The 24,232-nt window shown below is 47.2% G+C and overlaps 10 protein-coding genes across 10 annotated transcripts; 3 read left to right on the forward strand and 7 right to left on the reverse strand.

The window, feature by feature from the left end:
• Positions 1-355: 355 nt before the first annotated feature.
• On the reverse strand, positions 356-2,337 carry N7500_004333 (endo-beta-1,2-glucanase; the record flags this gene model as incomplete). Its single annotated transcript, XM_056675479.1, has 8 exons — positions 356-466; positions 529-701; positions 768-1,039; positions 1,101-1,170; positions 1,224-1,491; positions 1,551-1,674; positions 1,733-1,983; positions 2,038-2,337. The coding sequence occupies 8 exons, from the start codon at positions 2,335-2,337 to the stop codon at positions 356-358; spliced, it is 1,569 nt and encodes a 522-aa protein (XP_056536004.1).
• Positions 2,338-2,856: 519 nt separating this feature from the next.
• Positions 2,857-4,759, reverse strand: N7500_004334 (transcription factor domain-containing protein; the record flags this gene model as incomplete). The annotated part of the gene is made up of 3 exons (XM_056675480.1): positions 2,857-3,018; positions 3,082-4,638; positions 4,688-4,759. 3 exons carry the CDS (start codon positions 4,757-4,759, stop codon positions 2,857-2,859), a joined length of 1,791 nt encoding a protein of 596 aa, XP_056536005.1.
• Positions 4,760-5,050: 291 nt separating this feature from the next.
• N7500_004335 (glycoside hydrolase family 1 protein) lies at positions 5,051-6,677 on the reverse strand (the record flags this gene model as incomplete). The annotated part of the gene is made up of 3 exons (XM_056675481.1): positions 5,051-5,738; positions 5,801-6,087; positions 6,150-6,677. The coding sequence occupies 3 exons, from the start codon at positions 6,675-6,677 to the stop codon at positions 5,051-5,053; spliced, it is 1,503 nt and encodes a 500-aa protein (XP_056536006.1).
• Positions 6,678-7,086: 409 nt separating this feature from the next.
• On the forward strand, positions 7,087-8,684 carry N7500_004336 (putative MFS hexose transporter; the record flags this gene model as incomplete). Its single annotated transcript, XM_056675482.1, has 2 exons — positions 7,087-7,239; positions 7,293-8,684. The coding sequence occupies 2 exons, from the start codon at positions 7,087-7,089 to the stop codon at positions 8,682-8,684; spliced, it is 1,545 nt and encodes a 514-aa protein (XP_056536007.1).
• Positions 8,685-9,341: 657 nt separating this feature from the next.
• Positions 9,342-10,257, reverse strand: N7500_004337 (p24 family protein; the record flags this gene model as incomplete). The annotated part of the gene is made up of 2 exons (XM_056675483.1): positions 9,342-9,955; positions 10,026-10,257. The coding sequence occupies 2 exons, from the start codon at positions 10,255-10,257 to the stop codon at positions 9,342-9,344; spliced, it is 846 nt and encodes a 281-aa protein (XP_056536008.1).
• Positions 10,258-10,478: 221 nt separating this feature from the next.
• On the forward strand, positions 10,479-12,308 carry N7500_004338 (SANT/Myb-like DNA-binding domain-containing protein; the record flags this gene model as incomplete). Its single annotated transcript, XM_056675484.1, has 3 exons — positions 10,479-10,572; positions 10,631-10,748; positions 10,811-12,308. 3 exons carry the CDS (start codon positions 10,479-10,481, stop codon positions 12,306-12,308), a joined length of 1,710 nt encoding a protein of 569 aa, XP_056536009.1.
• Positions 12,309-12,538: 230 nt separating this feature from the next.
• N7500_004339 (uncharacterized protein) lies at positions 12,539-14,698 on the reverse strand (the record flags this gene model as incomplete). Its single annotated transcript, XM_056675485.1, has 1 exon — positions 12,539-14,698. One exon carries the CDS (start codon positions 14,696-14,698, stop codon positions 12,539-12,541), a length of 2,160 nt encoding a protein of 719 aa, XP_056536010.1.
• Positions 14,699-16,951: 2,253 nt separating this feature from the next.
• N7500_004340 (Aldolase-type TIM barrel) lies at positions 16,952-18,328 on the reverse strand (the record flags this gene model as incomplete). The annotated part of the gene is made up of 7 exons (XM_056675486.1): positions 16,952-17,044; positions 17,131-17,470; positions 17,521-17,752; positions 17,812-17,920; positions 17,973-18,101; positions 18,156-18,199; positions 18,253-18,328. 7 exons carry the CDS (start codon positions 18,326-18,328, stop codon positions 16,952-16,954), a joined length of 1,023 nt encoding a protein of 340 aa, XP_056536011.1.
• A 1,530-nt stretch (positions 18,329-19,858) lies between these two features.
• Positions 19,859-20,362, reverse strand: N7500_004341 (uncharacterized protein; the record flags this gene model as incomplete). The annotated part of the gene is made up of 1 exon (XM_056675487.1): positions 19,859-20,362. The coding sequence occupies one exon, from the start codon at positions 20,360-20,362 to the stop codon at positions 19,859-19,861; it is 504 nt and encodes a 167-aa protein (XP_056536012.1).
• Positions 20,363-21,607: 1,245 nt separating this feature from the next.
• Positions 21,608-22,729, forward strand: N7500_004342 (uncharacterized protein; the record flags this gene model as incomplete). Its single annotated transcript, XM_056675488.1, has 1 exon — positions 21,608-22,729. The coding sequence occupies one exon, from the start codon at positions 21,608-21,610 to the stop codon at positions 22,727-22,729; it is 1,122 nt and encodes a 373-aa protein (XP_056536013.1).
• Positions 22,730-24,232: the final 1,503 nt, after the last annotated feature.

A 24,232-nucleotide genomic window follows, 5' to 3' on the forward strand; every position in this document is an offset into this window, starting at 1 on the left:
CAAAACCCTCAATTTTCTTCTTCCTTAGCCCGGGAACCTCTCTGGTTTGGATATGCACTGATTCGGCGGCCGATCTATCTTTAACTGCAATATACCATAATTGTCATTTTTGATCCCCTTTATGTTGATTATCCCCATTTCGGACACAATGATTGATGAACTACATATCGCCATTCAATGAAGATTTCATAACGAAATGTCGAGACTTGAAACCTTGCTATTATGCTTTCACTCTGAGCAGCCTAATAAATAAACGTGTACACCAGCACTTACATCCAGCATTCTTAATGATGCTAAGTCATACTTCTCTATATGAAACTCTACTCACCATCGCCCCATATCAACTTAGGCTGCCCTATTCGCAAAGAGTGAAATCGACCAATCCTACATCAGGAACAGTCTCCCGTGGGAGGCAGAGATTGACATCTTCTCCTTTAAGATGCGTGAAAACCCTAGAGTATTCAGTCTATGTAGAAGCAATCAGCAATTTCTCCTTACGTATGCTCATCTGGGGCCGAGAGAACAAACCTCAATGATGTCCACAAATCCATCATAAACGTTATCTGCCTTCATCTTCTGACGGACAAAATCGGCCACTCCGCCCATAATTGCAACTACCGTGGTAATCTTGCTGTCCCAAGTAAGAAGTGCAGAAACTCCTGTTCCATCTACACGAGTGGATTCAGTGCTGCCATAGATATCTGGACAGTTTCTCAATTAGCGTCATACCAACTAAATGACATCGAGATCTGGAAGGTGTCACTGACTCTGCATTTTCTTGCCAGCAACCATATTTCTCCACCAGGCAAGTCCGACAGACTTGTCGAACAAGATTGTCGGGAATACACTATACGGCGTAATGACGTCTAGTTCCTGGACAGTTTGATTCGAGACCGAGGGGATACCGGCGTTCGATATATAGCCTGTAACATCTCCGGTGGAGGGATCGGTGATGTTGTTAATCGAGGCGAACATCCCAGGCAACTTTGTGGCAACTGAGTTGCAAGTCCGAACTCGCTCGGCATTCTTAAATACGCGACTAAATGTCAAACTTTCAGTATATGGCATCATATCTCTCTGCCTTAAGCTTGACGTCTCACCGAACAATGTCAATGTCATAGTAAGGCATCTGCATTGCTTTCCAGGTTTCATGGCTGGAGAACCAAAATCCTGCATTGGAATTTAGTCACCGTCTTCTCATGCGTCCTTTGGCATCTACGAACCCTTTTGGACAGTAATAGGCCCATAATCGCCCATTTCGTAGTCCACGCTCACCAACTGGGGTTTTTTAATCTCCCATAGAGCCTGTTTGTCGGCTTTTGATAGACCGCCGAAGAATTGTAGCCAAAAAGTGAATATCTCGCCTTCGAAAGGGTCGTCCAGTAGATTCTTACCCTCACATGGATATGACTGGTCTGGATGATTGACGGGGAGGAACTGGTCTTTAATGGCAATGACGGCACAAACCTTGCCACTGCCTTTGTAAAAGATCTGATTACAGCATATCAGCGAAATGGTCAGAATTGAACGGAAAATCGTGAAAGATGTACCTTAGCAGCAGTAGTCTTAGTGTAATCCATCCAAGTCTGCCATTTCTGCGCGAGTTCCCGATAGTTCCTGTTACCTGTGTTCTCAAGGGCCTGGATGAAACCATATACCGCCCAGACAAGTTCACTGGACAGATATTTCTCGTTAGGCCCGAAAGAAGAAGGAGGATCAGGAATCCACATACCCGTTATCAAGAGAAGGCACGCGGTTGACCCAATCCGATCTTGGAGTGATATCTTGACTATCCGCTGAGATCCATGGTAAAAAACCCCCGAAGCCTGGGTAAGTCTCGTTGAATTTGAGATAAGTCTGCAACTTTTTCTGCATGATAGAAGCAGCGATCTCAGGGGCTTCCGCTGTGTTCTCAGGCGAGAGGAACCGAGCAGCCTCTGGAGAGCCTGCAACGGCGTGGGTATACAGCATGATTTGAAGGGACTATTGGCACATGAGCTGAGGATTTCGAAATAATGAAGAAAAATGAGGACGAACCTCTTTGCTAGCGGCACTGAACGTGTGCTTGACTGTTGCCTCTCCAGTCACCCAATCGATATTAGTGCCATCGTAGGAGATACCGTTGTTGCTGTTGTATGAGACATTGTTTTGATGAAATTTGCCCTCCCAATACAGCATGTCATTAATGAAGGCAGTAGGATTTTGAAGGACCTGCTTTTGAGAATAGTGATGCGCAAAACGACATGAGGGCTCATTAGGATGTCCGGATATCGATGGTAGGGCCTTGACTAATGTTGTCCATGTCAAGACATGGCCAAGTCTCTCGTGGAGACGCATATCTTGGTTGCTCAAAGTTAAGAATTGAATAACGTGGCTAGATAGCAAAACGGAGAGTTTGATTGTATATATACCATGCGCCTCTGTTCGGAGGCGCAAATTGTACATTTGCTCCGTCTTCCAAGTCCGCGAATTATATCACACCGGAAGTCTCTGGGGTCCCCACATTCCGAACAGCTTCCCCCTGGAAATTGCCGGTGAAGTCTGATAATGGGCTGAAGGTACACACCACACAGAGACTGTTGCTTGTTTAATCTATGACGATGCAAATCAATTTCTGCAATGGGATGAGATCTTCAACGGGGATCCTGATGAGGGAGTCAATTATCCGAAGAAAACGGAGAATCGGAGAATTATAGATCGGGGAATTTGAGAATGCTCCCCAGACATTGATCGTTTACTTGATTGAGACAGGCAATTTACAAAGAATGTTTCTATAGATTCATTCTGTCATCGTACCATCCTATTTTATTCACTTTCACCTAGACCTGCTTGACACATAGCACCATGAAGCTTGATTTATAACAAACGGCGCAAAGTGTCTGATGCTTTCGAGTCTAAGCGCGTTAGTATATCAAGAAGCACTGACAGATCGTTACGCGCTCGAGCTGATAGAGGAGATGCTTCATGCTGGTCAATAATCTCCAGCAGACACGCTCCTATGAGTCTGATCTTTTCTACCTAGATGATCATCAGAATTTGCTCATTTGACAACAAGATAGCTGAAGTACAAAAGTGACTTACACATGGCTCGCCATTAATCTGCAACGCCCAGAAAGGAGCATCGCGAATGACTCGCAGAAGATCGCGTGCAATGTCAGTCTTCCGCAGTAGCAGCATTTCATTTGGTGTAGGAGGATAGTAATTGAACTCCTCAAATTTCTGTGTAATTACCATCTTGAGACAGTGCAAAGAGACGTAACCATTGGCAGCTTGAATGATATGCAGTCTCGTGAGTCTAGACAGGTTTTGATTGTCTTTATTGGAGTTTGACATGAGCTGGTCATATTGTAAGAAGGAGGGCAAGTCGTCAAGGGATGTTGCGAACAGCACGTAAAGATGGTCAAGCCTGTGACTTTCCTCCGGTGTGGGAGGTTGACGAGGAAGTAGACTCCCATTTCGGTGACATTCCAGCAGCCGCATCTCTAAAAGCAGATCAGATGCACTTTGCCAGAGCCGAATGTTTGCATTGAATCCTGCAATGAAACTCTTTTGCGTACTCTCGGCGTCTGGGACAGCACTACCTGGTGTCAGAATTGTCTCATCTTCAATCCCTGTTGGATAACCAATGGTGATGCCAGAATTGAATGAATATTTGTGAATAGTGATTGGACGATTGTTCAGAATGGCTGCCGATTTATCGCCGATGTAGGCAATCCAGAATGCCCGTCGGCGGAACTCCACTTCCAGGGAAGTGAGCCCCTGCAGGGAATCTTCTTCGTGCATTTGCATAACTTGAGCCAATCGGGTAGCTTCCCCAAATATGTGCCATGACAGTCGCGGCTTGCCGGCGGCATGCATACAGTTGGAGTGAAAATACCGAATGGCGACCGAGTTGGCATTTGGGTATTCAAGATCAGCTTCTAGATATGAAGCCAGGCAATTTCTTGAGGCCTGTAGAAAGATGTCTGCGATTCCTTCTCCCTCGGGGAAGATGTCTTTCGGAAGGAGAAAGGCCGCTTCTGCGCAGACAGCAGTGATCAAAGTGAAAGAAAGATCGGGCCACAGCTCTGGATATTTGAGACTATCCACTCCATATATGAGGCCGTCTGCTCTCGAATTCCTCCCTTGGGTCACGAAGAATCCCAGCCCATCTCGAAGACTGGGTTCATGAACAAGTGGAGTCAAGGGATATAGATATTCAAAGAATAGATCAAAGCAATGATTGATAGTACGCTCTAGATGCCCTGAGGACTTCTGCATGGAAATCACCCGCTCCAAAGCATGCCATCGCTGTAACGCTGATGTGATTCTTGTCGAAGCGACATCGGAAATAGATGATTGCACTGTATGCACAGTCTCAGGGGATAGAGCAGGATCAAGTACCGAGAGATCGGCATTCCATGCATCTAGTGGGACTGCAAGTGGTGCGGTCGAACTGAGATTTTGAGTTACAGAGCCATGTTCCGATAGTTGCAAGGTTGATGCCAGGGGACTATTCGGGACATTTGGATACACCACATCGTGTGATTTTTGTCGCTTGGATTTGGGCCCACGTCTGGCGATCGGCACGTCAAATGTGCACTGCGTTCGAGCCAAACGGCAGTTGCTGCATATTGATGATTCACCCAAGCAGTCGCACTATGGACAATTTAGTTTAGACCTAGTAAAATGGATTTTGGCCTCATACCTTTGCTTTTCTCCGACGGCACCGATCGCATGCTCTAGCTGATGAGCGCGAACGAGATGAAGGGCTGGCCATTACATCTCTCGGGAAAACATTTCGGAAGTTAGGGTAGTTGGAAAATAATGGAATGGCCGGGGTAATGTGCCTCGGTCAAATACTTCGCACATTTCTCCGGATTTCTTGGCTTGGAGTATCCCCGAAGCTTAATTAATTACTTCACATTGATTGCCATTTCTATTTCATTTTGGAAGAGAGCTAGAGAATGTAGAGGTTTGGAGTAGACTTCGAGATGTAATATCTGACGCATGATAGTTGCTCACAGTGTGTCCTATGCTCATTCGAAGTCGTTTCATTTCTAACATTGTTTTATTCTGAAGAAGGGTCGCCACCCATGCGTTCGTCGAACATACCTTTCAGTAGCAAAGCAGATTGCTTGGGAGTCCTGTCCAGAGTGCTGTAGTCAGTGAAGGTAACGCCAAAGCGAACCCCGTATCCATCGGACCATTCTGAAAGAAGAATTAGCTCGAATATCTCAAAGTATGAGGAAAAGCATTTACCCAAGTTGTCCATCAATGACCAGGCAAAGTATCCTTTAATATCAGAACCATCCTCTATACGTGCTCTTCCGACAGCATTGAGATGATCCCCGAAGTATTGGATCCGATAGGTATCATTGACAGCCTCTTCGCATGCCATTTTCTCTTCGCCCGGACACGGGCACCCATTCTCTGTGATGTAGATGGGCTTGCCGTATGTACGATATACTCGTGTCAAGTGCTTCCTGAAAAGCTCCGGGGCTGATCGGAGCCAATGCACACCACTTTTTTCTCCGACTGACACGCCTTGTTTGTTTTCTTGTAGTTCATCCACATTCCCCATGAAGTCAGTCTCAGGCGCAGGCCCATCACGGTGCCGGGCAAATTGGGAGGTGTAATAATTCATTCCGTAGAAGTCCATGTCACCCTCTCGAAGCAGAGCAAAGTCTGACTCCGTAAACCTAGGGAGTCTCCCGCCGAGTTGCTCTCTCATGCATTGGGGGTAGTCCTGTGCTAGACTGTCAAAGGTATCAGTAAACTCCTTCTCTTGATCTTGTCTGAAAGTCAGCAAAAAACCTACCAAACGGGGTTCGCAAACCATCCGATATGGAACTGCATCCGTCGCTCGGCAGCTTGCCGGTCACGCTCGTCCTGGCCATCCCAGGGTTCGTAGTAATCGCCATTCAGAGAAATGCCAATTTTTCCGTTTTGAGAAGCTCGAAACTTGCGGTTATACAAAGCGACAGCGCGAGCGTGGCTCATGATCAAGGCTTTCCCGACAACCCAAGGCTCTGTAGTAGTATCACCCTCTGTGGATTGTGGGTTTATACTGCTTCGCCCGGGCGCATTTCCACCAGTGGCATATCCCTCAACAGTACGTTAGCTGTTTTCTGGAATGGAAAGAAGCAAAGTGGCTTAGAGAGACATACAAAAATAGAAACAATCCACGGCTCATTCAATGTGATCCAATTCTTGACTCGGTCACCAAATCTCTCATAACAAATCTGTGCATACCGTTCAAAGTCAAGCTGTGACTCCTCCACATTCAACCAACCACCATATCGATCATGAATGGCCTGAGGAAGGTCCCAATGGTAGAGAGTGACCCATGGCGTGATTCCTCTGGCAAGAAGGGAATCAATGAGTTTGCTATAGAATGCGATGCCCGCTTCGTTGACTGGGTCATTTCTTCCTCCTAGCGGAATGATCCGCGACCAGGATATTGAGAATCGGTATGCTTTTGCACCGTACCTGGAGAGAAGATCGAAATCCTCCTCAAATCGGTGGTAATGGTCGCAAGCAATGTCCCCATTGGCTCCCTTGGTCCGTGTAGGCTCAAGATGACAGAAAGTATCCCATATCGATTGTCCGCGCCCATCTTCATTCGCAGCTCCTTCAATTTGATATGAAGCTGTTGCAAATCCCCATTCAAAATCTGGAGGCAAGGATCCTGACATCCTGTCAATTTTCAATACAGGATCACAGAAACAATGTGAAGTAGTTTGAAAGAGGAGAAGTCGAGAGAGCTTTGCCAGCAGAACTCCAAGCTATGTTTCTTATGGCCGGAGAATTGTGGCGTCGAAATGGGATATCCCGAAGGATAAACGGCAAAATTGACATTTCGCCGATTCCCCGAATGTCCAGACTTCTCTTCACATTTTTCCCCACGGGGCAATTCCCCGCAGAACTGTGAAATCAAGATTTCTCTCACAAGACATTTAGGATTGTCAGAATGCATACACTATCTCCACTCGGCTGCCTCTTCTATAACAAGTGCAAGGAAGCCTTCGGGCCAAGACTCCCAGTATCTCGATCATAGGCAAGCCCGCTTTATTTACCTCTTGATCTCAGTTGAAGTCTGCAACCATGGCTCCTGCTGCAGCCCATGCCGCCGAGGGCATTGTCTCGTCCATTGATGTGGACTCTATGCCGCCTTTCTGGCGACGGAAGAATGGCATTCTGCTATACTTTCTGTTGACTTCGTCCCTACTAGCAAGTGCAGCTCTCGGCATTGATGGGGTGAGATCCAGTGTTCCAAGACTGAAGTGCCTTCTACTGACAATCCATCGCAGTCCATGACAAACGGCATGCAAGTCTTGGAATCCTGGCAGGATCGATTTGGACATCCGGAAGGCGCCACCTTGGGTTTCTTTGGAGCCTCTAACGCCATTGGCGGTGTCATCCCATTCATCTTTCTCGGCTGGATTGGTGACAAGTACGGTCGACGTCTGCCCACTGCGCTAGGGTCGGTGATTATTATTACTGGTGTGATTGTCGAGTTCTTTGCCACTTCTTTGAACATGTACATTGGCGGCAAGATCGTTCTTGGGATCGGGTCTTCGCTCATCCAGATGGGCGCACCCGTATTAATCACAGAACTGTCCCATCCCAAGGAACGTGTACAAGTCACTACTTTCTACAACACCTCCATCGTCCTTGGCTATGTAATTGGAGCCTGGGCAACATTTGGTTGTTACAGGATCACCAGTCAATGGTCGTGGCGGCTCCCTACTTTGATCCAAATTATTCCCTCGGCCTACCAATTCTGTCTTATTTGGTTCTGCCCTGAGTCTCCTCGGTGGTTGATTGCAAAGGGTCGTACCCAAGAAGCTCGCCAGATCCTCATCAAGTTCCACGGCGAATGTGACCCTAACTCGGAGCTGGTCGCCGTAGAATGCGCTGAAATCCAGGAGGCAATTGATAAGGAGGCAGAGAACAACATGAGCTGGAAGGACTTCTTTTCCTCTCGTGCCAACCTCAAGCGCCTGTTTCTTTGCTTCGCCACAGCCGTTTTCAGTCAGAGCTCGGGCAACCTGCTTGTCTCGAATTACTTGACCCAAATATTAAAAGATACAGGCCTGAAGACCCAGTCTGAAATCACACTTATGAACGGAATGGTCACTCTTTGGCAGTATGTTGTCGCGGTCTTCGTTGCATTGGTAGTTGATAAATTCCGCCGTCGGTTCTTTTTCCTTACAGGTTCTGGTGGTGTTGTTGTCACCTTCGTCGTGTGGACAATTGCTGCCCAGCAGTACCTTGAGCACAGCTCTTTGGTGGCTGGTCGTGTTGTGATTGCCTGTATCTTCTTCTTCCAGGCGTTCTACACTTTAGCGTGGACAAATCTGATTGTCACCTATCCACTGGAGGTTGTGACGCTTCAGATGCGCGCCAAAACATGGGCATTTGTCCTACTTACCATCCAGGTGGCGTCCATCTTCGGAAGCTATGTTAATCCCATTGGGCTGAAATCACTGGGCTGGAAGTTCTACATTTACTACTGTGTCTGGGTGCTTGTTGTCTTCCTCGTGGTCTACTTCTTCTTCGTTGAAACCGCCGGTCCTACGCTTGAAGAGCTGGCCTATTTGTTTGAGGGTGAAGACATTAAACGTGGAATGGTTGACAAGGTCGCGGAGCAAAAGGAACAAGTACAATATGAAGAGCATGTGGAAACCAAGTCAGCATGAGTTACGGAGTACTGCATGGTACGGATAAACCATGACGATCATGAACATCTCTAAATAAAGATACAACTAATCACAAACCAACGATGTTCATATGAAAATAATTAAATCACCTCAGATCGTGGCAAATGCCGTGTTTGATTCAGGTAAGACCTGGCTAAGCCTTGATGAGCTCTTGGGCGGCCATTCTGCAAGGAACTGTATCTTTCGCGTTATGGCCTTGAGCTCTACCAGAGTCCCAGTTGTAGCTCAGACAGTCACTCCGAGGGAGCAGGAAAATGCTTGAATATCCAGTGACTGTAGCTGGAGTGTGATAATCGTTTTCTGGAACGATCTACGAAACACAGGGCAGTAGAAGAAAAACAATCATTACATCCATTATCAAGATCGACATCTGACCACTCTCTAAACACTCTGCGCTCTTTTTGTTGAAACACTGGTCATTTCGTTCAACGAGTTTACAAAGAGACCTCGTGGTTTCGAAATACCTTCGACCAGAATTTCTAGTCTGCCGTTCGCCAGCAAAATACTATAAGAACACATGCAGGAACAAATCATCAATATTCAAGTAACCCGATGTGCGTGATCACAGCAGAGGTGGAGGGAAGATGCAAGGCATAAAAACGGAGACATGCTGTATGAAACAAGGCAACAGAGCATCTAAGTCAACTTCTGCTTGATGAAGAATGACCGCAGGTGGGAGAGCTGCCACGCGCATGCAGCGGACAAAACGGCAAGCTGGATAAGAGTCCAGCGCACGACACGCGAGTTGGTAGTCTCGGATTGGTCACGGAATTCAGATTCACGTTCCTGGCAAGAAAAAAGAAACATTAGTATGTTCGCTTCACTCGTCTGCAGAGGCTCTAGCCATAGATTGGATATGGGGTAATCTACCCGCTGATACACCTGCTCACGACGGATATCGTGCAACCGGCTGTTTAAGTCCTTGACTCGCTGCACAATATCCTTCATCTTATCCTTGTCCTCAGTCTCAATCTTGCTGGTCTCACCAATGGCAATGTCAACGGAGAGCTTGACGGCGCCCAGGGAGTTAGACAGCCAGCCGGATGTGGCATCTGTCTCAGGTGTGAAGCAGATTCTGTGCTGGCCAGCGTCTGCGGCGGAGAAGTGGAAGCGACCAGAGTGGCTGTCCCGTTTGGAAACAACGCGGTGGTCATTGTCGAAGGTCTCCTCGACGGTGATGTGCACCTTCATGCTATGGTCAATCGCGTAGGTGCCACTCTGGGCGTTGATGATTTCCGTCTCGTAGCGGCCTATTTACAGTTTCGCGACCGTATGTGAGCTTAAATATCCCTTGCAAAGGCTGTAGACATTGTTGCGTACCGGCCACTAGGGTATCCTTAGGAAGGTCCTCGAAGAAGCACTTTGTTTGCCGGCCCTCCATATAGAAGTAGAGTGCATTAGTTGGGATGAGGAGAGAAAAAAAAGAAATCAAAGCCAATGCTGACGCCAGCCATGACGAGGATGTCCCAGAGAAAACCATGATGAGGGAATGAGCAATTGGATAGTCGCTTGACCAAGTCCTCTCCGTGAAGGTGTCAACATCAGGGACCATGGATGTTCACCGCCTGCCGTCTTCGGAATGTCTCCCTTTCTACCCGGAAGCCTCTGTCGATGTGATCTTCAATTTTGACGTTCACTAGTCTTTATTTCATCAAACAAAAGCTGCTTTTATCTCTTCGTGGTCCCCGATAAAACTTTTAGTCGCCAAACACTGAATAAATCATTCCTTGGCATCGTATCTAGGCAAATCACCACTCCGCTCGAACTGCCAAAATGGCCGCGGCCGATGTTCGCGACATGCTGGATTTGCCCGCGGAAGGGCAGCCCAGACCGCACAAGAAACAGAAGGTCGTCGAGAAGCGACCAGGTAGGTGTTACGCACTCTGTCAAGAATTAGATGGAATACTGATAGTCTCTCGTTGCAGAGGGTATTACCCGTGAATTGTACGCGCTACTGGGCGAAAGGGCGCCACCAATCGCCATCAATGAGAACAAATACAAGGGCCGTCCGAAATGGATGAACAAGCTGCGCGTTCGACCATGGTATGTTGAAGCTGCGGCTCTTCGGAGGTCCCGAATGCACGCTGACATTATATCCCATATAGGAGCATGGCACCGTTCACGAACAATGCCCGTTCTGACGGTTTGGTTTTGAACCACTGGCAGAGAAAGCACGAATCGGCGCGACCGCCTGTACCCTCGCCTGCGCCCGCGCCCGAAGAGTCTCAAATGGAGGTGGATCAGCCCAAGGAAGAAGAGAAAGAGGACGTACCGAAACCGCCAGAACAGGAATATGCCTTCGCCAAGTACAACGTCAAACCGCGTTTGCCCAATCGATACACAGATGACGAGTACAATCGACATCTCAAAAGTGACGACTGGTCGCGCGAGGAAACGGACTATCTAGTGGACCTCGTCACTGATTACGACATTCGCTGGGTGCTCATCGCAGATCGCTACGACTACCAACCACGAATGGACACACAGCCGGATTCGAATGCGCTTGTGCCCGCCAAGCTCCATCGAACAATGGAGCAGATGAAGGCTCGATACTATTTCATTGCTGCAACAATGCTCTCACTAGAGCACCCACCCTCAGAGATGTCCGAGGCCGAGTTCGAATTACATGAGAAGATGCTCAAGTTTGACCCGGACCGAGAGCGTGATCGCAAAGAACTAGCCGCTCTCCAGCTCAATCGCACAGCCGATGAGGTCCGCGAGGAGGCAATGCTACTTGAAGAATTGAAACGCATCACAAGTAACGAGCAAAATTTCATCACCGAACGCCGAGAACTCTACTCTCGCCTCGAGGTTCCCATCAGCGTCGGCAACACCACGATGTATCAGTCCAGCGCGGGTCTTTCCCAGCTCCTGCAGACTCTACTACAAGCCGACAAGAGCAAGAAACGCCGGTCCATCCTCGGCGACGGTGCCATCCCAAGTCCTGCTGGTCAGACTCCAAGCACTGCGGGTGGCCTAGGCCGAGCCGAGACCCCCGTCACACAAGCCGGAAACAAGAAGGGATCTATCACATCGAAGGAAACAGGTCAGATGGTACGCACGCTCACCACGGCAGAGGAAGCCAAGTACGGTGTCCAGCACCACGAGCGTGTCTCAGCAGGTGTGCAGTTCCGCAGCGATCGTGCCCAGCGACTCACACAGGCCAAGTCCAACGTGCAAACTCAGAAGCTGGCCAATGCTCTAGCTGAGCTCGAGATTCCGGTGCGCTTGTTCATGCCCACCGAACGCGTATGCAAGGATTTCGAGAAACTCATTCAGTCTGTCAACATGCTCCTCGATGCTCGCAAAGTGTCTGAGAAGGTTGAAAGTGAAATCCGTGTACTCGAAGCCGCGAAGATGGAGCGTGAGCGCAAATCGCGAGAAGCTGCTGGTATCTCGGGGCCAAGTGCTGACCCCGAACATCCCCATGTGAAAAAGGAAACTGAAGACGGTGACACCGGCCTTTTGGGCCATTCTACTGCCTCACACGGCAATGGTGCCGCGCACCAGTCCCGTGCTCAAGAAGGGGATGGTAATCACAAGCGGTCTGCAAGTGTGCTCAGTGGCGCAAGCGACAAGAGTAACAAGCGGCAGAAGAGATAGATGATTTGCTCCTCTACTGGTGATAACACTACACCTTTATTGTGTGGATGTGAGAAGTGTAAGATGTATTAGGGCCTAATTACCCATATTTCTGTATGATTAATGACACCGATTGGGAAGCATACTCATAATCAGACCAACTCCAACCCCGCGAGTAACAATAAAAGCAAAATTGGCTCCAAAGTCCTCGATAACTGTATTTTTATGCGCGTCCAGTCAATATACCCTCGTCACTCTGCCTCCGCCTCCACCACCAGACTCGTTCGGCTCGCCCACCGGCTTCCATAAAAAGCCCCAGGCATTCCAATGCACTCCTGATACGCACTAGCAAGATCCTCTGCCATATCGCTTCTGGTAGAGTTTGCTCGTCCGAGGTCACTCGACGGACGCTCTTCGTACTGTACTGGCGATTCCTGAGATGGTTCCCTTCGAGGGAGGTTCGAACGTCTCTTGCTTTCTCTGTTTCTGGAAAACCCTAGTATCCAACGTCCACTGCGAGAGCGAGAAGGTTCTCCGTTCAATTTGTCCGCACTCTTGTTATGCGACGGATCGAAGTACACGGACGGCCGACTGTTAGTCTGATCCATCGAGAAGCGACGTTCGCCAAGCGGTGAGGCATCTGAAGTACTGGCATTGCGCCCATAGGTTGAATCGTGGTACTTGTCCGGCTGTGGTGGTTTTCGTGTGGACCGGCTGGCCTTCGCCCATCGACTTAAGAGCGTTTCGTCGACGTCTTCGATATAAAAGCTCTTTGCAGAACTAGGCGTTTTTGCAGAGATTGGCGACTCAATGTGTTGCGCGCGGTTCGAGCTTTCACGGCAGGCTTCCCCTGCACCCATTCCTTCACCAGCCACATCCACTGCCAGCGGTGCGTGACTATTACCTCGAACTGAATGGCCTCGAACTGAATGGCTTTTCATTTTGGCCCACATCGTTGGGGTCAAAATGGGGTTTCCCTTGGTATTGGTAGGGCTTTTGCTCATAGGAGACCGTCGGCTGTCAGATATATTGGATTCATGGTCAGGTGTAGATGGCTGAGCTAATAATGCCAGCTTGGTCTGATGCTCGGTCGATGATTTCAGCCCTTGTCCATTAGCGCCTCCGGACCTGGGCTCCGAAGTGTCTCTTTGCCAATTCCCTTTCGAAAGTGGACTGCTGTTCCCTACGACTTTTGGTGAGTGTTCCTCGGCATTGTCCACCAAGTTATAACCATAGCCCATTCGCTGGCCCCCAGTCATCCAGGCGGGACTAACTCTGCGATGTGGACCGGCAACATGAGCGCCATTGGAAATCCCATGAAGCTGCGGCGATTCCCAGTTTGCCGCCTCAAGTTGCTCAATAAACCTGCTTTTTACAACGTCGGCAGCTGGTTCCAGTTCATTTCGAATTGGGGCAGTGTCCGCAACCATTTGTGCATGGATATTGGGTAAGTTTTCTATTGCATTTGCAGCGTGGACTCTCAGCGATTGGACGGCAGATGCCCCTCGTGAAGGGTTACTGCTTTGGCGTGAGTAGAAAGAGGACGCATCTCGTTGATGATGCATAGCTTGCTTCTGGGGCTCGGATCCCACAAGTGTCGATGTCCCAGATCCCTCATATGGATAAAAATTCTCTTGCGATGCCAATTGTGGCCCGTACCTGTTGGCACGTGGCAGTTCCAACATGGACGGATTAGTTGATGGTGCTCCGGACCCCATGCTTGTCCCTGCGAGTCTGTGCGAAAGATCTAGATCACCAAGATGCGGTACTCTGGTCTCAGGGTGTGTCTCCGGAGAGCTAGAAGTTGTTGGGTGTCGTGTTTTGGAAACCATGATTCCCGGATCTTTCCTGGCTAGCGACGCGGAAGGTGCCGCACGATAATCATTGGGATTTGATCCCATGTACTGAGCCCAGTGAGCCACAAGATTCTGGAGGTTCTCACCGCTGCTACTACCACCCACAAAGCCTTCTCTAGATTGTTGATGATCTTCATTTGCTGGAGCCAGCCCTTTTTGACTGGCATGAAGGTTTGGAAGAGATCTCGTGGACAAGTTTGGCTCGCCAGACTGCTCATTTCTGAATGAAGACATGGACTGGCTACATGTGCCTTCGGCTGCAGAGGTAGGGTGAGCTGAGCGCCCCGTCATACTTCCTGGTGGCGTTGGTATATACTGCATCCCGAAGGGAGTTCTCGGGGTACTGGATTGATCATGGATCTTAGCTCCCGCCCACATCTCCAAATCATTTCGCTCACGACTGCGCTCTATTAGGTCATGCAACCCTATCCTGCGCGATGCCGGGCTTCTGGGCAACGCTCTCATACGGCCCGCATGCTGAGGACTTCCAATGCACTGGGCATCACTGTCGTATCCTCGTGCGCTCATCAGACTGCTTCCCATATCCTCAACCATTGACAACCCTGTAGCTGGCTTCGATACATTTGGCTTTAGCCTGATAGAGAAAGGGAAGATGGGGCGGTGCTCGGCGGAATGTCTGGATTCTCTCGAGAATCGATGACGAAGCCGACGCGAAAGACTTGTAGATCTCCGTCTCGGATGTCGAACAGGAGCTACAATTGATCCCGGGGAAGGGTCTGCGATATTCCCAGTTAGCCGGGGTAAACCTTGAAATCGAGGATTTGGCTGAACCTTGCCTTGGCTTTGCTCCCTGGGACCATCCACATTCTCCCTTTGACCATTTTGATATGAGTATGCAAAGTTACTCGGGGAGTCAGCTCGATGCCCCCTTCGGAGACGAGGACATCTAAGGAAAAACATTTGGATATGGGATGTTTACAAGATGAACATCTACATGTTCGTAAAGAACTTTTTAAGGGCAATTTGGGGAAGGCACCATCAGATGTTTTGCCTTCCATTTCCAGAACATCACGAGGTTCCATGGTTGCTCTTTCTGTTTATCGAGATACCTTGGATCCATGGATCAGTTTAACCTTAACATCTTGGCCCCGAGCTTAAATTTTCAATGGAGACAGAAGAGCAGTGGGATAATAATGAGAAACACGGGCATCCAGGTACTTGATTAGAACCATGCAAAGAAAAATACATATATACATATGGCCCTATATGCGTTACTCAATCACTCCGCTCTTGGTAGCTGCGCTATGGTCCAAAAGGGTGAAAGTGGGCTTATACTTCCATATCCGGTATGTATACCATTATCTAGCGCTGATTGTCGCAAGCCCCGAAGCTTCTTACTCAATCTTCCGTGAGCTAGAGATAATAATCTTACTTCAACGGACACTGCACTTGAAAGAAAATTCAATATGATCTCTTTCCTAGTGTCAAACTCCACACACCTGACGCAGATGGATGCAAGTAGCCCAAGATCCAATCACAATATTCTGTTATCTTCGATTCAATACAAGTAGCCAATATGAGTCCATCGAGGCGATATGACAGATAAGGCATCCCCATCAAATTGAAAGATCGGCCCCTGGTGTACGTGGATTTACAAAACATTGAGTTCTCATGATCTCATACGACATACATAGTGGATATCATTGCTCTGCTACATACTACTGTAGTGTCAGAAGTGGACCAGACACCGGTCATACCCATAAGCCCGATTTTATAGGCCAACGACAGGGCTGCAGTGAAAGCCTTGCGCTACAGGTAAGTTTCCGACATTCTCAAGATTTCCATTGTCACAGTAGGCTAAGCATTCAGCAACCCTGGCCAGGAAAGATAACAGCATAAACAATCAAACTCGGATGTAATGTTAGGGTATCTGTCTTTTCTTTGCCATATTCGAATGAATCACAGTTGATATAGTATATCTGCTACATTTGAATCCTGAATAAACCGATCACGGCTTCAAAGAGTACAGATCGAAACAAGTTATTAGCCAAATGCTCCGAGGTTTCACAACGCAGTATATGCCGCAATGTGGCATTTTACTAAGGTTGGGACGAAATAACCAAACAAGTCATATTTGACAGACTAAATCTCTCGTCGAAATACTCTTGCTGTCCACAAATTGCTAGATCAACAGTCAATACTGTAGACGTTCTTGTCAAACCCCCCCCGGTGATGCTGCCTACCCTAGGGTCTAGTCCCTGCAGAGGTGGAGTCGCCTGAGTATATATTCGCGTATAGCAAGATAGAATTTGGCTGAGAAAACTTGCTTTTCATCGGTATACCTGCTATGCTAGAGCGGCTGAGAGAATTCCCTACTGCCATGTACATGCATGCACATGCATGCGCACCACTCCGCCTTTTCTTTTGGTAAAGCGGATACCAGTAATTAATTTTAGTTAACCAATAATGTCTAGCTCTCATCTTTATCTTGATCTCATTGACTGTAGCAATTGAAAGAATACTGTATTCTAGATCAGTGACGTGCATGCATGTGCATTGTATTAGTAGGCCTTCTTGGCCGCCCTGTCATAGCAGGGTCAAGGCTACAAATTCTAAACACCGCGTTAATGTAGATTTTACTAAGATGCCAGCTAGGTCACTAGGTAGAGATGAGTAATAGGTGATTCCTACAAGCTTCTTGACCCAATTGTCTTTCCTAATCTGTATCATAAATTATAGCGACCTATACAGAAGCTATTATTCGGAAATTCCCCATTCATGCGCATGCGCAATCAAAGCATTCACAAAACATCAATAAGAGTTGGCTCTCAAAGCCAGAATGGTACTTCATAGATTGATTGGGATGTAAGAAGATTCCTCCAATTGAGATTTGATGTACAACTCCACCGCGGTTTGAGCGTCACAAAACAGAGCAATTGCCTAGTGATCGGGATAAGTCAGGCTCAGTCTCGACTGCACAAAAACAAAAGAGGAAGAAAAAAAAAAAGTCACGAATGCATCCTTACCTGTGCTGTCTTGAACTGCGCTTTTCCACCCTCACTCGCGGCAAAATGAATCCGGTATTGACTTTCGCAGTCAATGTACGAAGGATATGTGACGGGCTCTGTGGCCTTGGCGGGTTTCCCGAACAGGGACATACTCTCTACCTCCTCTTGGGGTCTCTCTGTAGCTGCCAAGTCTTTCAGAACTTGTGGTGTTATTGTCAGTGCATCGATTCCGGCGAGCATTATGATCTCATCGAGGTTCAGTGTCACACAGGCTTTCACTCGGGTGGGCATGGAATTCTGGCGGTAGAACTGTTGGGCTTGCATGCATACCCCAAAAATGGGGTTGCTGTCTTTGTATCTGGAAAGGAATTAGCCGTACTCCCGTATTATGCCATCTGTCTCACTCACCCCTCGTAAGTTTCGGTTTTAAGCTCGTGCACAAATGGTGAAATCGATGTACAGCCGGCTTCGCCCGCAAGGATCGCCTGCTCCATCGAAAAGAGAGTCGTAGCCAAAGTCTTCACTCCGCTTCGCTTGAGCTGACGTGCAGCTTGCAGTCCCTCCCATGTTGCTGGCACCTTAGTAATTAGACGACTCGTGTCAAAACCAGGGTCAATTATTTGGCAGAGGAGATGGAATCCTAGAAAACTACAATTAACATTTCTCTTTTTAAAGTTGGGCTGAGGGATGTCCAGTTACGCTGAGCATTTGCAACCATCGCTTCGGTGTTGTAGGAGTAGCTCGGATTGACCATAACATGGACATTTCCACGAACAGTTTGGATCATTTCGAGGGCGAATTCGATACCCTAGACCGGTCAACTTTAGGTATTCGCATCATTGAATCTTCTGAATACCTACCACTACTTCCACAGCAAGCTCCTCAAGGGTAATTGAGGCAAACTGTGGGTGGATCGTGGTCGCCAACGCTAGTGATTTCTTCACCAGTGCGCTTCTGTTGGGCTTGACAATCTCCGCTTGGATCTCAAACTATCCTTCTGTTTAACAAATGCTAGGACAGAGCATCGATATTCATTCTCATACCTGATTTCCTGTTGCATCTTGGAATGGTCCGATCTCTTTGGAAGCTGATGGGAGAAACGTCATTAGCCCTCTGTACAAAACAAGTCAAAAGATTCACAACCTTCAGCATTGTATGTGTCGATATCTAGCTGCGTCCTTGAGTGAAGGTATTCCAACAGATTTACAGTCGCCATGTCTGTTGTATTGAGCGGCGAGGAAGACAAACTTGTGTGTGGAATATTGTCACACCGTTGAGGTTTTCGTTGGTTTAGAAGAGGGGAGATAAAATGCTACTCTTATAGTTGAGTCAATCTGATATACAATTGAAATGGCGAAGCGACCCCGCAAGCAAATAGTTACGAATGATCAATTGATATCCACCAGGACTTTTGTTTCACCAGTGGCCGGGTTGAATTTGCCTTCTGACTGCAGCTAGTGGACTCAGCCACAGATGTGTCGCACATATAACGTCAGATTGATTGAAATTTGAACTATGAATATCGCAGATCAGGTTTATAGAACTCACACATAGTGTACGTAGGGTGTACCGCCTTCTAACATTACGTTATTATACGCTTTCCGCAGATGCATGGATTTTGTGACAGAAGGGCCTCGGAACTCTATGAACATATAGATATCTACCATAATACCAAGTGGCCTTGACCGGACAATTTTCTGCAAGAGAAAGCTAGTATATACTCAATGCAGCAGGCTTGCACCATCGCAATGGATAGCTGCATGAGGGGTGGAGTAGTCTGCTCCAAAATGAATGAGGTTGAAAATGAGGCTAGCAGACCAGTTCCGAAGCTCAAAACAAACATCTTCATAGCTTTTAGCTCTTTTGTTGAGATTTAAAGTCTCGAGGTTGGAATTCTCAAAATGCATCCGGCAGTGAGGGATGCATAAAAGTGACCAGAATACCTTTTAATGGCATTCAACAAGACGCAGTAAGATATTTGATACAAGAAACCAGGACTTGTAATTCCTACTGCTTGGTGTGGTATTAGCTTTGGAGATGCATACTTATACCTTCATAGTGGAACTTCATGTTCCCCTCTTTTAGTGCAACCTACAACTTTTCCCTAGCCCTCCATCATCCGGTGAACAAATTTAGGCAAGATTGCGATAGGAAGCAAACATTTTGGCATTTTCCCGGTGAGATATATGAGGCACATACAGCTATTGGTCTTATTCGGTCTGCAGTGCTCATTCTGGTACGCTGTGTGTTCGCTGCTTCGTCTCCGTTGCTTTCTGCGCGAGTATCTAAAACTGAATGAATCGGGGTGTTTTTTGTCTGGCCCGAGCACTAAATGTTGTGTTCTGTCGTTTCTGAAGATATTTATCGAACGTGTAGGGAAGGCTAGCAAGTTTGCTTCATATGTGGATGTTGACACGGACAATGACAACAAGTGGATATGGTATGGTGGTACATCACGTAGTTTCTACTTCCATTTTCTATCAACAAGATATGACTGGCAGGCAGCACAGTAAATATGGAAGGAACGACTTAGTCAGGTATTATATTAAATTCAGCTTTCTCTCCATGCATAAATATATAGTCTCTTCTATTCTCCTATTAACATCCACTATACAAACGTCTTGGCACGTCATAAAGCTACATTCAAGTCATAAAAATAAAATTAAACTCCAAAACCATGCTCACCGTCATGGTGGAGCTTATACTCATCAAATAACCCGGCCAGTTCAAGCGCATCTCAATTCTCCTACCTGTTACCAGCCGAGCCTAGCTCATATAAACGAGGAGTCTGGGCAGTGCCCAGTTCGTGCATTTGCTTATAAGTTTCCATCGGATACCCATTCGAGTGGTGTGACGGGTATCCCGTGGGATATTGTGGCGGATATCCCGTGGACTGTAGTGACTGCGGATGACCGTGGCCCATAAACAGTTGCTCTTGGGATGACAAGGATTGCTTTCGCTTTTGGCGATAGATCCACCACAGTATAAGAGCCGCAATTAGTGCAATGCCTGCAATAGGACCAACGACAACACCCGCAATCCAAGCTTTGCTGGAACTTGTTGCAGCCGCAGCAGATGTTGGCGATTGACTGGCTGGCGAGTCTGCCGTGGATAGAGGCTTTGTTGGAGCTGGAGTGGTTGTAGGAGAGTGGTTGCTTCGTAAAGTCGTGGTGGATGGGGTTGGAGAGGAGGCTGTGATTGTGATCAGTCGGTGTGTACTATGATAGATCCTATTCCTTGAAAGGATCATGATGGGATGCAGTACTTGACTCGGTTGTGGTTGCTTGCAATTCGCGATATATCGTGTTTGCCTTCCAACGAAACCCACAAAAGATATTACTCGCCGTGTTGCGTAGGGGAATGTTTGGAAGATTGTCATAGTGACACATGTAGCGCTGCCACTATGGACGAGAACAGGATTTAAGTCAATTTTCGCATTCATGGATTGGAATATACTGATCTTGTTTCATGACTCACCAAGAGCCTATGAGGCCATCATCATATGTGATATTGTTATTGATACAATTCGTAGCAAATCTGCAGGAATTCCCCTTGCAACCAGCTGCGTAGTTCCCCGATGTAGTCCATGTTTGTGGATCTGTCAACGCCTCGGCTTCGAAAGAAGGGTCAGTAACGTGCATATTAGGGGTAAACTTGGATAGGGTGCTGCTATATAGGGTATTCTCACTGCTTGCAGGACCCAAATACCACCCCATAAACCCAGTCTCACTTTGCACCGACGTGTCAAACTCGGTAGTCTTGCCATAAACGCCATAGGACCGAAGGCATCCGCTTAGCAATATAAGCGCAAAGCATGACCAAAAACGCGACAAGAGAATGAGGATCATTGAATTTGCTCTCAAACTTGGTATTTATCAGCTCGAAAGAGACCGATCAGGATGGCTATACATCCAAGTGGTCGACGTATAATTCAAAGAAGGATTGACCAGGATCAAGGGTATGATCACCACACAAACAATATTTGGTTCAGACTTGATTGCTCTCCAGAGACAGTCTTGCCTATACCAAGGAAAGGAACGTGGGGAACTTGTAGATGAGAAAAAGGGGCAAGCAGGAATAATACGCATCATATATACCAGTTACGCTATATTTCCACTTAGTTGCCGCGAACGAGACTAGGTATATCATATTGTACAAAATTTTATGGTTATATCTTTTCAGGGTACCAATCAAGAGAGTTAAAACAATCTAAATTCGTGAACTGGGTCGTGGTCCAATGAATGCAGTCCGTTAGCCGACTTGATATTTTAGATCGCCTTGGCGATAGGCACACGAACCCGCATGCTAATAATATATGCGCATCCACTCAGATCATAGTGGGGCCTAATTACTTTGAAAATCCTGCCGCGTGCTAATGTAATACATCTATGTATTAGGTGAGTCGAGATTCTCCTTTCTTTTAAGTGCTTTCTTTGATCGGATCTCTTCTATATTCTTTTGCAACCCCCTCGTGTCACCTTCAAGGCTTCATTCAATGTCAACCAACTTAAAAAACTCGCGCTCTTTGCGCTTGACTGTTGCCCTTATCATTCCATTTGCGCTATTTTGTTATCTTTACTCGTGGAAACAAATACCCACTGTCTCCAGTAGTACGATACCGTACTCTTCAGGGACGGCTACGACCACAGCGGCCTCAATTTCAACATCAGTGCCTCCAAAGGAACATCCTTCGCCTCCATCCATTTACACGCTTCCAGACAAGGTCTGGCATTCCGCCAAATTTGATAATTTATCAGAAAATCAGCGTGAATGGACCGGCAGCTGGACAAAGAAAAACCCCGCTCTCCGCTCTGAATTGTTGACCGATCGATCGGCCGAAGCATTTGTTCGCGCTCATTACTTCAAAACGCGGCCGGATATCGTCGAAGTCTATGAAGCCCTTCCAATCGCAATCCTACGTGCGGACCTTTTCCGTTACTTGGTTGTTCTCGCCGAAGGCGGTATCTGGGGAGATTTAGACACTTCATGCGAGAAAGAAGTTTCCGAGTGGGTACCCGTGGAATACCGAAATGAGAACATTGATATGATTGTCGGATTGGAGTTCGACTTTGAATGGCGAGGCCCAGGAACTGAAGTTGCTTCCCAGTTCTGCAACTGGATATTTGTCGCGCGGAAGTCCTCGCGTAATCTTCAAATCATTGTGGACACTGTTCTCAAAACCTTGAAAAATATTGCCCGAGATAATGCCGTAGGCATCGAAGGGATTACCCTAGAAATGCTTTCGGACGTCGTCAACGTGACGGGACCTAAGATCATGACGATCGCGATCATGGATAGTCTCGAACAATTGCTTGGCAGGCCCGTGGATGATCGCGATTATGCACTCACTAAACGGCCTAAGCTAGTCGGTGATGTTTTGATCATGCCTGGAGTCTCTTTTGCTGCTCTTCAAAACGGAAATCCGACGGATCAAGGTGATGCTCTTGTCACTCATCATTACGAGGGCTCGTGGAAGAAGGAAGATGCAGAGGCAAAGGAGCGGAAAAAGCTGAAACAAGAACAAGAACAGCAGCAACAGCAAGATGCATCGTCACCACCACCTCCCCCAGCATTAGCAACACCAGAAGCACCAGTACCATCTGCCGCTGCGACCTGAATAGAAGTACGATAATGAACGAAGAACAGCGAGCTACATTTCTTTTGTCGGAAACCCTTTTTTTGTCTTTTTTTTTTGGAATATTGCTAGAATCTCGAAGACAGGATTGGAGATTCCAAGGAACATACTATGTAACCATCACAGGAGTTTTGTTTATTTCCGGGTCATGTCGTTGGCCATGTTGTTGTATATCAGTCAGGTTTCATAATTTTCTATCTATATCATTCTCAATTTTTTATCAACAGAAATTCAAAAATTCAAGTCTCTATCCCCTAAAGAGATTACAATGTGACTGGCGCCTGTATTTTATGTAATGGACATGTCATGTTCGAACAAGGCCGGCCACACCGCTGTAGGGATTAGTAGCCCTGTATTGTCAGACTTGGAGTTTTTAGCCGCCCAAAAAGTAGTGCCCATTGCCCAACTCTAAGCCTCATTTCGGACGCAAATAGGAATAGAAGCGCTGGTGGCGCTCAAACTAAGTACATGGTGAAATTGGGACATGGATCGCCCGGAAGACAACGGATGCTGACTAATTTGGAATCAAGGTTGCCCAGTAAAAAACAAACGGCAAGAGAAACAGGTACACTAATTGACTGTCAATGGTCGCGACACGAAACGACTTATGACTTGATCGCAGTAGTCTCACTCTAGTAGTAAGTAAAGATACTACATGAAGCAAGCTCGGGGGAGAGCGATCTGCCAAATCTTGTCGGAAGTAGGGAATCCACGTGACACCCTTCTACCCTACCAAAGTAGCATGTGGATCAGCTACCGGATCCTGCCGACTCGGCAGATCCCGAGGGTCCTTTTGATGGTGGAGCGATACTCCACTTGGCATTCCTTCCAAGGTTAATCTGATGGATTGGCTAAATGTATACATTGTCTTAAGCGATAAGCTTTTGCTCTCATCACATTTACAAATCTGGGCTCTCCCAAAAGAGGATATTGAGACAAACGCACATGTACAAACCCGACTTGGTTTGAAAGCTTCTGCACTGCGGGTACCCAAAGAAGATGTAGTCTGGGCGCTATGAGATACAGCGGCCTAATATAGGTAAGCTCTATTCTTCGGTTATCATCAAGGATCTTGAGAAAGTAGTATCTTACTAGTACTATTTATCCACACTAGATGACCTTTGGTTATATAGTCATACTGGCAGCTATCTACGTAGTCGATTTAGACAATCTTTCCAATATGTTAAAACATGCAGAATATGAGGCGGTCAGGTCCTAGTGGACCGCCTCGCTGCTTCCATTCTGGGTAGCTGGATGGCAAGTGGTACACCTGTTTCCCGTGCTTGGAATTTTCGTCTGGACTCTTGTTTCTCTCAACAACGCGTCGAGTTGCACAAAATCCCTCACATTTCGGATCACTACGTTAGTTATCACTCTCATCTCTATGGGTATCTATCAAGATAACTGACCTGCATGCAGCCAAGATGCGAATGAATCTTCTCTTAGCAGGGCTTTTCCTGCTGCTGGCTACTACCATAGCCAGTG

Source organism: Penicillium coprophilum (assembly GCF_028826855.1).
Source record: "Penicillium coprophilum strain IBT 35676 chromosome Unknown utg000002l_segment0_segment1, whole genome shotgun sequence".
NCBI classification, from domain to species: Eukaryota; Fungi; Ascomycota; class Eurotiomycetes; order Eurotiales; family Aspergillaceae; genus Penicillium; species Penicillium coprophilum.